This window comes from Suricata suricatta, chromosome 8 (assembly GCF_006229205.1).
Source record: "Suricata suricatta isolate VVHF042 chromosome 8, meerkat_22Aug2017_6uvM2_HiC, whole genome shotgun sequence".
NCBI classification, from domain to species: Eukaryota; Metazoa; Chordata; class Mammalia; order Carnivora; family Herpestidae; genus Suricata; species Suricata suricatta.
The window spans coordinates 1,181,839-1,194,323 of NC_043707.1; the positions used below are offsets into that span (position 1 = coordinate 1,181,839).

A 12,485-nucleotide genomic window follows, 5' to 3' on the forward strand; every position below is an offset into this window, starting at 1 on the left:
GGTCCGGGGTTCGGCTCCGCGGCCTCTCCTCACGCCACCTGCGTGTGCTGGACGGTCACTCCGGCAGGAAGGCCCGGGGCCCTCGGAAGCGGGCAGGGAGGAAGCGAGGAAAAGGGGACGCCGTGCAGGCCGAGCGGGGCCCACGACGCCCGCGAGCCGGCGCACAGGAAGGGGCTGTTGGCTTTGGAAACAGATTCGTGAGGATGGGACGGACTCCACGTGCAGCATTCAGGGTGTGAGCTCACCCTCCCCCCTTCCGTGTGCTTCTGGACAAACGTGACCGTCACCGACAAGTCCCCGGGGAACGGTCTCCAGGACATCTGAGGGGTCTCCGCACCGCGCGCAGAGCCAGGAAGCCGGGGGTTTAAGGCCGCAGGCTGGGGGGGGCGCTCCTTCCCACCCCCGGCCCGCCCGCCACAGGAGACCCTCCCGGAAGGCCTGGTGCCTTCCGCAGCCCTGCCTCTTCTCTGCGCGTGCGCCCGTGTGCTCGGCTCTGCCCGCCGCTCTGCGCGTGCGCCCGTGTGGCTCGGCTCTGCCCGCGCTCTGCGCGTGCGCCGCTGCGCTCGGGTCCTCGGCACCTGCTAGTGCAGGAGGCTTTTCTAAAGTCATTTCTCAACGTTGAGGAGTCAGGCCCTTCTCTGACCACATGTGCTCTGAGCTGAACTGGTCTTTACACAGAATAAGTCATGTAAACGCAAATTTTTTAGACCATTTTTCACACAAGCACACAGAACTATAAAATTTTCTCCCCACTTCTAGAAAAAAGAGCCAAGTACAGCGCAGCCCCTGACGCAGGCCAGAGAGGTGCGACGCACCCCAGGCTGTGCGGGAAACCCGCCCGGTGCCGCCCCCGCCCGCCAGCCTCCCTAGGATTCCGCCCGCTGGTCCGCGCCTGCCGCGCAGCCGGTGGGGCACCTGTGAGCTCACGCTCTCTAATCAGTCTCCCTCCCCCGTGAAGACGGGAGGCGGCTCCAAGCCCTGAAGCAGAGTCCAAGCCCCTGGGGGCAGCACAGCCTCAGGGAGGGACCCTCAGACCTGCAGGCGACAGAGACAGGGACCCTGCTGTCGGAACTACGCAGCGCTCATCCTGAAGACAGTCAAGTAACCCCGTGACGCTGGCCAGTGGGGCCGGAGGGACGCCTGCCACTCAGGGCTGGGCGGTGCGTGGGCGCTGGGTGAGTGTCGGAAGCTGGCGGTCATTCTGCCCGCACGCTTCGGGCACTGGTCTCACGGGTGCCTGGAGTTCAGAGTCCCCTGTCCACCGGGGGGACCCTCCGGGAGGGTCTGTGCCAGCCTGTGACGGCCTCCCCGGCACAGTGTCGTCCCCCGCCCCGGGGGAGTCACCTTCGCCTTCACCCAAGAACGCCGGTCCGGTTCCCCGGGGAGAAGTCGAGCCTCCGCACAGCACACGCGCATGGACACCGGCACGTCCTGCCGCGGCTCCAGCACTGAGCCTCGCGATCATGCTACCGGGCACTGTCCCTCCAGGGGCGCGGTCACCATGAAGCTGCTCCTCATCACACACAGGAGGCCGCCCTGCAGCCCAGGGGCCGACAGCCGGGCCTCCAGGCTGGGCTCGGGGCGCAGGCCTCCTTCCCAGGGCCGGGCGAGCTCGGGGCAGCTGTGCCAGCAGAGGCCCGGAGAGGCTGGAGCCCGGGGTCCCGGAGGGGTTGAAAGGGGCCAGTGTGGCTGCAGCGTCACGGGGGGGACGACGCGCGGCGGAGGCGGACGTTCGAGGCCTGGCGACGGCACGCAGCTCCCGCACCCGCACCTGAGCGACAGGGGCCGTCTCCCTCTGGCGCTGGCGACCGAGGGTGCGGGTCCTCCCGGTCAGGGCCGGCTCTGCACCGGGCTCGCAGCGACTTCATGGTGTCCAGTCCACCCGACGCGTGACGCTGCGGGACGGGGGCCCAGGCTACACACCTACAGATGCTCCTTTACACGGTGCAAGCCCAGTGGATGCCTGGCCACGGGCGGACGTGGACTCGGGGCGCGGGGGCCATTCGGGGGAACCCCTTCCCACACGCCGGTCTGCGCCGCTGCGGCCTGGCCCCTCGGACGGTGTCCACACACTCTGTGGGCGCACCTGTCCCGGCGCCTCCCGGGTGACCTCAGACACGAGTCTGTGCTCGCTCCTGGTGCCCCCTACATGCCCCGTCCAGCCAGGCCTCATGGGAACGGGGCACAAGGGCTCCCTTCGCAGTCAGAAAAGGCCTGAAGACGCAGAAAACTGAGGGCCACGCACCAAGCATTTTCATTTTCACGGCACAAAACACAGACTGTAACTCCTTCCCTGAGAGCACCAAGCTCGGGCCATGGGCAGGGAGCCAGGGGCACGCTCTTCACCGGGAGAGGGAAATGCCAGAAGTTTCTGTCGGTGTAAGAGAATCAGTTATTTTTAACAGTAAGGAAGTATCCAGAAGCTTTCTGTGTATAAAAAGCCCTGCTAAGTACTGTAGAGAATTAGCAGAGATTAGTCACGGACGCTACTGATCACGCGTGACTGGGGTGGGTGTTTCGTTCACACTTTCTGGAGGTGCGGGATGCGGACTCCCCTGAAAGCCGGCCCCGCCCGCGCTAACGCAGGACACTTTCCCGAGCCACGAGCTGGCACCAGTGCGGCTCAGCTCCGGGGCCATGGGGGTCGTGCAGGGTCTGGTTGCCTGAGGAAAGCAGGGGAGCCTGTGCGGAACGGAGGGGCCACACGAACACACGGACGGATGTCATAGCGCAGGGCAGGGAGGGACCGCAGCAGGAGGTGGGCCTGGCCAGGGCCCAGGGCGGGGGACGCGGGTGAGTCGGGCAGGTGCCCAGGGTTCCGCCAGGATCACCCAAGAAGCTTTGTCCCTGTCAGGTGCTCTGGGCTCCCAGACTCAACCTACCCCGGGTCACCACAGCAGAGGCCTCTCCTCCGTGCCCGGAGGGGCCCGCGGCCCAGACTCCGCCCTGAACTCCATCAGTCATCAGTGCCCGGTTATCCTGGCCGGCAGGCCTGAAGCGTGACCACGCAAGCAAGCCGGGGGCCAGGGGCTGCACGGGACCCTGTCCGCAGTCCCCGCGCGGCCCCCAACCCTGCCTGTAGTCAGAAGACGAGGCTGTGGAGGGAAACAGGCAGGAGATGGGGGGGGTGCGAGGGGGAGGCAGGAGCAGACGCGGGTCCGCCCCTCCCCGGGGCCCGCAGGCGCCAGGCGCTCCGGAGTACGGAGAAGACTTCCATCTCCCGACGCAAACACCAAGGACAAGAGAGCCACTGAGAACAGGAGGAAGTGAGCTACCCGCTGAGTTGTTCCCACGTGAGATTCGGGGGATTCCTGTGTCCACTGGCGCTGCAGGGAACCGAGCATGTCCAGGGGCCGGGTGGCAGCTCGTGCAGGGCAGACGGCCCGGCCCTGCTGGACCCAAGTGAGCGCGCCCGGACCAGGCCGCTTTCTCACGGGGCCCCAGACCCGTTCCGTGCCAGGCTTAGACAGCCGCCAGAGGTCACGAGGGCCCACGACCAGCGGCTCCGTGCTGAGGCCTGGCACACAGAGGGGCCACGGCCCGTGGGGGCCGCGTGACCTCGGGCCCTTCAGTCCGAGCGGCCGTCCCCCTGCCGGCTCCACGCAGGGCCTTCTGAACGCTCCTCTCTCGTCTACAGGCTTCGTCCTGGTCATCGGGCTGGTGACGTTCTACAGAGTCGGCCCGTACACCAGCCTGTCCTGGTCCTGCTACCTGAACATCGGCGCCTGCCTCCTGGCCACGCTGGCGGCCGCCATGCTCATCTGGGACGTCCTGCACCGGAGGGAGGACTGCATCGCGCCCCGGGTCATCGTCATCAGCCGCTCCCTGACCGCTCGGGTCCGCCGAGGGCTGGACAACGAGTACGTGGAGTCGCCGTGCTGAGGCCGAGGGGCCTCCCGCACGGACACGGACAGCCCGCAGCTATGTTTCCTCCGTCACGCATCGCACATCCCTCGGTCACACACCGCCTGCGCCACGCTCCCGCCGCGCCCACTCTGGGCCTCGCCGTCCCCCGGAGACCAGCTCCTTGGGCGCTCGGACGGCAGCCAGCGCGCTCTGCACCGCGGTCTAGGATTAATTTATTCTGTATCTGCTGAGGGGGTGGGTCCTCGGTCATCTTACTTTGGTAGAGCAGAACGCCCGGGAAGATGTTCCGGAACTGTCCTTGCACGTCCTCAAGTGACTCAGAATTTACAACCAGATGGCTACGGTTTGACGACGGGATTGTGTTAGTAACGTCCGTTTTGCTCCTGACTATTTTTCTAAGTTAAAATAAAAGGCAGACTTCTCACCACTGTCTAAAACTCGTGTTTTATCCATCACGTTGCACGTGGGTGAAAAGAATTTGGTCTGGCCTTGCGTCATTTTGAGGGCCGGCAGGAAGAGAAGGCTTGGAACGTTTTTAAAGGCCCGGTGGGGAGCCAGCGGTGGGTCCCCGCGCCCTCACACTCCTGCTGCACCAAGGGTCGCCGGACGGAGCACCGTGGCCCAGACGGCCGGTCAGCTGCTGGCGGTGGGGGGGGGGGGGGTCTGTTCAAAGGAATTTGGAGAAATCGCCCTACGTTTTCCCCTGTAAAAACCTCAGCCAAATGCAGGTCCTCAGACGCCTTCGTGACAGACACTAGTCCCAGATCTGGAGGTGACTCAGCTCTCACTCCCCAGGCCGAATGCAGAGCATTGGAGAGTTGCATCTGAGGGGTTCAGACCGGCCCTCACCCTCCAGAACCCGGATGCCTGGCCACATCTGTCAGGACAGCATGCCGTCCACACCCACCTGGACGCTTCCTGTGCGCCAAACTGCTTGGCCCTGTGCCACCTGGCAGCAGTGATCCCCGGGAAACGGACACCAGGGCCGTGGGTAGCACCACAGCCACGGCCAGATCCAAGGCCCCTGGCCACCTGGCCCCCCACCAGGCCCCACACCCAGCCCTCCTCCATGAGGCCGCCTCCCCACAACCGGGCAGCTTCCGCCCCACTGGGCCACCGCCCCGCCCCCACCAAGCCACCTCCCCGCTATGAGGCCGTCCCCCCCCCCACCGGGCCTCCTCCCGCCACAGGGGGCAGCCACCCACACACCAGACCTCCTCCACCCACACCACGCTTCCTCCCCCAAACACACAAGGCTGCCTCCCCCTGAAACATGTTCAGGCCCGGCTGCTTCCGGCCCTCCGGTGAGCACGAGGCGCCCGGCCCGGAGCCGGCCTCTGTACCTACACGCAGTGCAGTGCGGCCGGTGCTTTGAAAATCGTAACACAGCTGAGAGCGATGGAGAAGCGCCTGCAGCCCGGGCGCGAACGGTACCCCGGGCTCGCTGCAGAAGCGACCAGAGGCGCCCCCCAGCACCCTCGCGGGAACACTCAAGCCTGACCTCCCTCCCTCCGAGCTTGTTTCCACAACGGACTCCTGCGAGCCCCCCAAACGTGGGCTCAGAATAATAGTGTTTTAAAAGAATCCTGCAATAGGTAACATGTGCGCTCTCAGGGGCGCCTGGGGGCTCAGTCGGGTGAGCGTCCGGCTTCGGCTCAGGTCAGGATCTCACAGTTCATGGGTTCAGGCCCCACGTCAGACTCCGTGCTCACAGCTCAGAGCCTGGAGCTGCTTCGGATTCTGTGTCTCCCCCTCTCCTCCCCCGCTTGTGCTGACTCTTTCCCCAAAATAATTATGCGTAAGAGAGAGCTGTACAACTTCATAAAATTACACATATAACTACGTTAAGGTACGTCACAGTATTAAAGCTGACCACGTGGTGCTCATGCTCCGTGACCGTGTTTACATTAAAAGAAAAGAGGCCAGAGACCGGCTGGACTGTGCCTCCCGGCCACTCTGGTCCACTGGTGAGGCGAAGAGCCTCCGTCCGCGGACCCGGCCCTTCGCCGAAACAAGGTGTGGCCACGTTGGAGAGGACACGGGGGCCAGCAGCCACACGCTGTTCGGAGAAGCCTGTGCTGCGGACAAGCATCGCCACAGACGGCGGGGTGACGGGTTAAGCTTTCAGCTTCATGTCCCTGTCCCCTCTGCCCGCGCGAGCGCTCTCCTGCCGCACAGAGGCGACCAGCTGTGAGGCCTGCAGCTGCCCTGCGGAGGCCTCCGGTGCGGAGAGGGGGCCGCGGGCACGCCGCCTCCATCGAAGAGGTCAGAGCAGGGCGCCTGGGGGGCTCAGCTGGTGAAGCGTCCAACTTCGGCCCAGGTCATGGTCTCGGGGTTCGTGGGTTCAAGCCCTACATCAGGCTCTGCACAGACAGCTTGGAGCCTGGAGCCTGCTTGGGATTCATTCTCTCTCTCTCTCTGCCTCTCCCCTGCTCATGCTCTCTCTCTCTCAAAGATACACATTAGAATAATAAAAAACTTTAGAGCGATTTTACCTGCGTGTCTGTAGGGTTTCAGGTGTTTGTTACTGAGGCTTTTCTACTTAGTGCAGTGGTTCCTGGAGGGACGGGCACTGTGACCATTCAGCGACCGCAGAACTTGCGACCGGGCAGTACCCAGAACGCTGAAAAACCAATCAAGTGCACAAACAGCCCACAAGACTCCGAGCCCAGCAGAGGGGAGCTGGGCCCCTCGCGCCCGGCGCACCGCCTCGTACACCTGCCTCCGGGGGCAACAGAGCATGAGAACCTCCGTGATGCAGTCACAGAAGAGTCACGGCTTCTCAGAGCCCCAAGAAGGGGACAGGGGCGCGCCCTCGTGCCTCGGGGGGCAGAGTCCTCACCTTTTGATGAGCTTGATGGATTTGAAAGCTTCGTCCATGTCTCCAGCCGCAACAAAGAAGCTGAAGTTAAGCATGGCATCCTGAGTGGGCTTGTCACAGGCCTCCAGCCCGACGAAGTCCCGCAGGGGCCTCTTGCCCACCACGCGGGGGCCGCAGTGGCACTCCGGGTCCCCCTGCTCCTCCCCGCTGGCTTCTCCTGGCTGGGGGACAAAGGACATCGTTTGCTGTCAGGTCGGGGAAGCAATGCGCACACTCAGCCTCTGCTCAAGATGCGTGTCTGTGGGGCACCTGGGTCGGGGCGCCTGGGGGCTCAGTCGGTTGAGCATCTGGCTTCGGCTCAGGTCATGATCCTGCGATTTGTGGGTTCGAGACCCGCGTCGGGCTCTGTGCTGACAGCTCATGAGCCTGGAGCCTGCTTCAGATTCTGTGTCTCCCTCTCTCTCTGACCCTCCCCTGCTCACGCTGTCTCTCTCTCTCTCAAAAATAAACACAGCACAGAGGGGGCTGGGCAGGCTGTGGGCTCTGGTTCGGGCAGCAGGAAGCGCCGGCTGTCCCTCAGCGCCAGGCTCACGGCTGCCGACTCCTCAGTTACGGAAGGGCTGTGACAGCACCCCCTCCCAGGTCTGCTCCGCAGCCTCGAGAGGGGGCTTGATCCCATGCCAGGCGCTGTCCCGTGGGCACGGGCCCGGGAACTCAGTGACGCCTGTGAGGTTTCCGGCAGCATTCCCCAACGCCAGAGCCCGATCAGTCGTGTGCTCTTGCTGAGGTTTTTGAGAAGAATCATCGGTGCCGTGCGGCGCTCCCTGGACAGGCGCGTGGTGGGGAGGAGCGCCGGAGATAAGACGGGCTGGCGCCCCCCCCCCCCCCCCCCCCCCCCCCCCCCCCCCCCCCCCCCCCCCCCCCCCCCCCCCCCCCCCCCCCCCCCCGCTGCACACCGCCGCCAGCCCGGCCCACACGTGCCCGGCCTCCTGCATCCCCCGCTCCTCCCTCTGCGCCCCCCATCCCGTTCTCTGGCCCTCTCTAAAGGGGGTCACGGCCCACGCTCCTCGGACCTGGCTCCCCCAGCTCGCCCCTGGTCTCGGGGGACGCTGTGATTGACAACAGGATGTACTTGGTCACTCAGACGTCCCGTTTCCTCACCCAGATCCAGGGCTCACAGCTGCTAAGAGCCGGGAGGAGGGCCCCAGAGCGGTTTTCTATCACCTTGATGAAGGTGACGGTAGGTCTCTGCCCAGGGGCGGGGCTGGCTGACGGGAGGACCACCCACTGATCAGAGGCTCCAACTCGCAGTCCCTCCCCAGCCTCCAGGGAGGGGACAGGGGCTGGAGGCTGAGCTGACCACCAATGGCCAGGACGTAAGCATGACTCTGCAGGGAGGGCTGGGATGGAGGCCTCCGGGCGGGTAGGGGTGCGGGAGAGGCACCCTGCAGGGCCCCCCCCGGGCGTGTCCTGCGCGCCTCTGCATCTGGCCGCTGCCTTGTGACCTGAGTCACCTCCTTCCACGCGCCGCTGAGCGTGCGTACGGGGCTCCCTCACCTCCGGGAGCCGCTCTAACCAGCGGGAAGAGCCTGTGGTCTGCAGTGGGAGCACGGGTGGGGTGGGGCGGTCGTGTGGGATGGAGCCGTCACCCCTACGACCCGGCACCGTCTCGGGGTGGATGGTGTCAGAACTGAGTTGATCAGGGGTGCCTGGGGGCTCAGTCGGTTGTGTCCAGCTTCGGCTCAAGTCATGATCTCGCGATTTGTGGGTTTGAGCCCCATGTCGGGCTCTGTGCTGACAGCTCAGAGCCTGGAACCTCCTTCGGATCCTGTGTCTCCCTCTCTCTCTGTCCCTCCCCAGCTCTCACTCTGTCTCTTTCTGCCTCTCAAAAACGAATAAATGTTAAAAATGAAAAAAAAAAAAGACAGAGCGGAGTTGAATCTCCAGGCACCCAGCTGGCACCGGAGCCTCTCCTGGCGTCGTGGGGCTGGAACCCTAACAGACCTCATCCCCGCTGCCGCCGCGTGGCCCCTGGGCCCCCACGTGGGTCCCGCAGCTCCCTCTGACGTCCACCTCCAACCCTAAGAGCACTGAAACACTGGGGGGATCTGTCAGACCCAGATGTGGACGGCAAGACCCTTCCAGGCACAGAGCAGAGCATAAGCAAAGGGCCTGGGGCAGCCCCCTGTCCGGGTGGATGGGTGCGGCCCGGGTCAGGTTAGGAGGAGGCTGAAAGCTGCAGGGTTGGCACCGAGTGGGAACTTCCGGAAAACACGTGCACGAACCGCCAGGCAGAGGCCGCACTTCATCAGGTCAGCCGTGCCGCGGACCTGGCGCCCCGTCTGAGCAGAACCTGGCCGCTGTTCCAAGAGGGGGGCCCTGGGCTGTCGCGCGCTCCCCACGCCCTCGAGGGCGCGGCCAGCGACCCCCAAGGGCGGCTCGTAGAGACACAGGACGCATCCCAGCTACTCCCCACCAGCCCTTTGGAGGCCATGTTAACACGTTTTCCTAGTTGGCTCGTCCAGCTCACGAACCATTTCCCGCACCACACGCCCACGGCGACCGGCCGCTCAAGCCACAGCCTGAGCCGGGACAAGGGCTCTGCGGAGCGGCGCAGGCGTGCGGGCCCCACCCCGGGGCTGCTGTGGCGCCTAGGGACAGAGGGGCAGCGGGACAGGAGCAGAAGGGGCCGCGTGCGGGAAAGGCAGAGTCTAGGGGCCGGATAAGGGGGCAGTGGCATGTGCAGCGACTCGGACCGGGAGGCGGGGCCGGGAAGGAGAGGGGAACGCGGGATGCCCACACGAGTGCGAGAAACCGACGTCCGTGCCGGGAATGACGGGCAGAAGGGAACCGCGGATAAAAGTCACTTTCCTTCTAGCCGCGGCCCACGGGCAAGGGCTGGAGGCCGACGGAGCAGACACCCCCGCACCCCCGGGCCATCTCCGGGGCAGGGCCTTGCCGGCGGGGAGCCGCCGTGGCCGGGCAGCAGCCGGGCCCCCGGACGCAGCGTCTGGGCTGCAGCTCAGCCCCGGGCCTTCAGGAAACCTCCCTGACTCCACCGCCCCCGACGCTGCCTCCCGACCCGGGGCCGCGCGCTCTGCCCACGGGCCCCGCGCTTTAACGGAACCACCTCTGCGCCCCAAAGCGTCTCAGGAATCCTTTCCTGACTGTTTGCTCTCGAGCCTGCTTCAAACCAAGCCAGCGACGCCAGGAGGAGACTCGATGGGAAGAGCCCTAAGGACGCGAACGGGAATGAAATCCAGAGAAGTGCCGGCGTGATGGCGCGGACGGCTTAGGACACGGGAAAGCAGGAACGCTGTGCGGGCAGAGCCGCCGCGTCCTGCCGTGACGCTCACGGATCCAGGGACCCCGGCGACAAGGACGCCAGGGCCCAGGGAGACAGACAGCTCTTCCAAAACCACCCAGCCGGGAGCGTGCACGTGCGTGAAAACAATCCCGTTCCGTCAAAAATAAACACGCACACGTATAAGTGAGACACGCCTCCTGAAAGGCCACACGCTGACCCGTCCCCAGGGGCCACCTCCGCGGCTGCACCGCCGCTGGCCCCTCACCCGAGGATCGTGGACACGCCACGTCAGTGCCACCCTGTCTTGACGGCAAAGCCAAGTCCTGTAATTTTGCTGACCCGGGGACCTCCTCACCGCTGGCGTTTGGGGGCACAAATCAGAGCAGACAGCGTGCGGCGCATCGGGAGGGGACCCCCGCCCGCCCGGGGCCCGGGAACGCGGCCCCCACTCCCGGGGCTCCCACCTTGTTCGTGAAGTAATAGTAGGGCACGTGGATCCCCAGAAGGGTCTGGTAGGCGGGAGGCCGGGGGAAGCAGTCCTGGAGGAGGACGCCGTGCTCCTCGGTGACGAAGAAGGACAGAACCAGCACGTCCGCCTGAGGGAGAGGCACGGTTGGCCGCGGCCTGACGACGCCACCTTGTGTCTTGCATCTAATTCCCACGTTCCAGCCGGGACGTTTACTCCACCGAGAAAGACGGAGGAGCGTGCGCCCAGCCTCGCACGGATAATCCGCCTCCGCCTCCGCCGGGCCTGCCGCGTCCGCGTCGAGAGCCGCCAGACCGTCGCGGACGGGCTTTCTTGGAGCGAAAACCAGTCTCCCCACACCGGGAACGCCGGCGTCTCAGTTTCCCCGTGTGGCTCCCGGACTCCCGCTAACCGTCAGCAGCAGCGGGAAGAGTCCTTCGCCCGCCCTCGAGGCGGGGGGCCCAGGGGCCGGGGCAGGAGTGCAGCCCCTCGGGGACGGGCGCCCCTGCAGGCTCCCCCTCCCCGAGGACACCGGGAAGGCCCTTGAGTGGCAGGTGCACGGACACCGACTGCTGCTGACGCTGGACCCCGTCCTCAGCACCGGGGAGGGGGCGTCCTCTGGCAGGGACACAGGCCTGCCGGCGCCGCTGACCTGCCGGGACCCCTCCTGGGAGGAGGTTGTCACCGGGGGCATGGCCGCGGGGCCCTCCCAGGGAGCACCAGACGTTTGGACAACACATGAAAGTGTCAGAGTCCCGAGCGCTCTGGAGGCGGGGGAGGGGGCTGGTAGGGTGGAGGTCAGGGGCCAGGGCGAGGGGGCCCTGCTGCGGGCACTGGCCTTGCTGGCCCAGGACACGCCTGCCGCGGGCAGCTCTGCTATCTGGGCGGCAGGCTTGGTCCTGGGAGAAGGTAACTAGCGGCCCTCGACGTGACAGGAAAACTAAACCAGGACAGTCTGAGTGACCGCGGTGGGGGGGGGGGGCTGCCACCACGCAACCCAGAGGCCATGCAGGCCACGGGCCGGGCGGCAGTCTGCTCCAGGGGCACCGACCTCCCACCGAGGTTGGGAGGTTGGGACTGTGAACCTGCCCCCCACCCCCCCCGCACCGAGAGAAGAATGCGGTGCGGTCACGGTACCGTGGGGCCCGGGCTGTCCTCGGCGGCGGGCTTCCTGTCCCTGGGCGGCAGTGGGGCCCCCGGCGCCTCCTGCACGGCCTCGCACACAAACAGCCTGGGATCACTCTGGTCCCAGAAGTGGCTCACGGGAACGAGGTCTCTCAGTCTGTCCTCCACGAAGGCACAGCTCCTGAAAGAGAAGGCGCGTCCTGAGGGCTGAGCCCTGAGCCGAGTCCTGGGGGCTGAGACGCGGCGTCAGCAGGCGGCCGCTCCGGGCTCCTTCCCACAGGCCGCCTGCCGGGGCCACACTCGGGTGCGAGAGCTGGTCAGGGAGCCCCAGGGCGGCCTCATCGAAGGCGTGTGCGGCTTCAGCCCCCGAGGTCGGGGGAGGACGCCCACCAGGCCCGGCGTGGACCCCGCGTCCCATGGGCGCACGTGTGCGGGGTGGGGGTAGAGTCTGGAGGCAAGGGAGGGTCAGATCTCGGAGGCAGAGGGGAGTCTGCCACCGGAGGAGGGCCAGGCCGGGCCAGGGAGGGCATGGCTTGGAGGTGGAGGGTGGAGGGAAGCATGAGTCTGAGTCACGATTCAAACAAGGACAACAGGAGAACGGAAGAACGGGAAGAGTCACAGACGAGGGGACCGATGGAGAGAGGAGCTGCGAGAGGGGTCTGGGACAAGGTGCAGGCGAGGACTTGGAATCCCTGCAGACACCTGGGGCCCAGGAAGCAGAGCAAGGCTGGGGTGAGTGAGGGTGGGCCTGCTCAGGCCGGGCCACCAGCGGTGACAGGTTTAAGCCACGAGGGGAGAGAAGGCTCTGGAAAAGGGTTTCAGCAGTGGAGGGGGAGGGGACTGTAATAGAGCAAAGGGAGCCGGCGTCAGGCTCTGCCGCTGGGCACGCGGTGCGGGCG

At 65.9% G+C, this 12,485-nt stretch overlaps 2 protein-coding genes across 2 annotated transcripts in view; one reads left to right on the forward strand and one right to left on the reverse strand.

Annotated features, from left to right (window-relative positions):
• The window catches only part of TMEM204 (transmembrane protein 204), a 12,223-nt gene extending 7,929 nt beyond the window's left edge, over nt 1-4,294 (forward strand). The window contains exon 3 of the mRNA XM_029947001.1: nt 3,638-4,294. Coding sequence (XP_029802861.1) covers nt 3,638-3,882 — 245 coding nt within the window. The 3' untranslated portion in view covers nt 3,883-4,294. The remainder of the gene's footprint in view (nt 1-3,637) is intronic.
• The window catches only part of IFT140 (intraflagellar transport 140), a 60,395-nt gene that overhangs the window by 22,576 nt on the left and 25,334 nt on the right, over nt 1-12,485 (reverse strand). Inside the window, exons 14-17 of the mRNA XM_029949369.1 lie at nt 11,865-12,034; nt 11,599-11,767; nt 10,460-10,591; nt 6,710-6,909 (exon numbers count right to left, since the gene is read on the reverse strand). Coding sequence (XP_029805229.1) covers nt 6,710-6,909; nt 10,460-10,591; nt 11,599-11,767; nt 11,865-12,034 — 671 coding nt within the window. The remainder of the gene's footprint in view (nt 1-6,709; nt 6,910-10,459; nt 10,592-11,598; nt 11,768-11,864; nt 12,035-12,485) is intronic.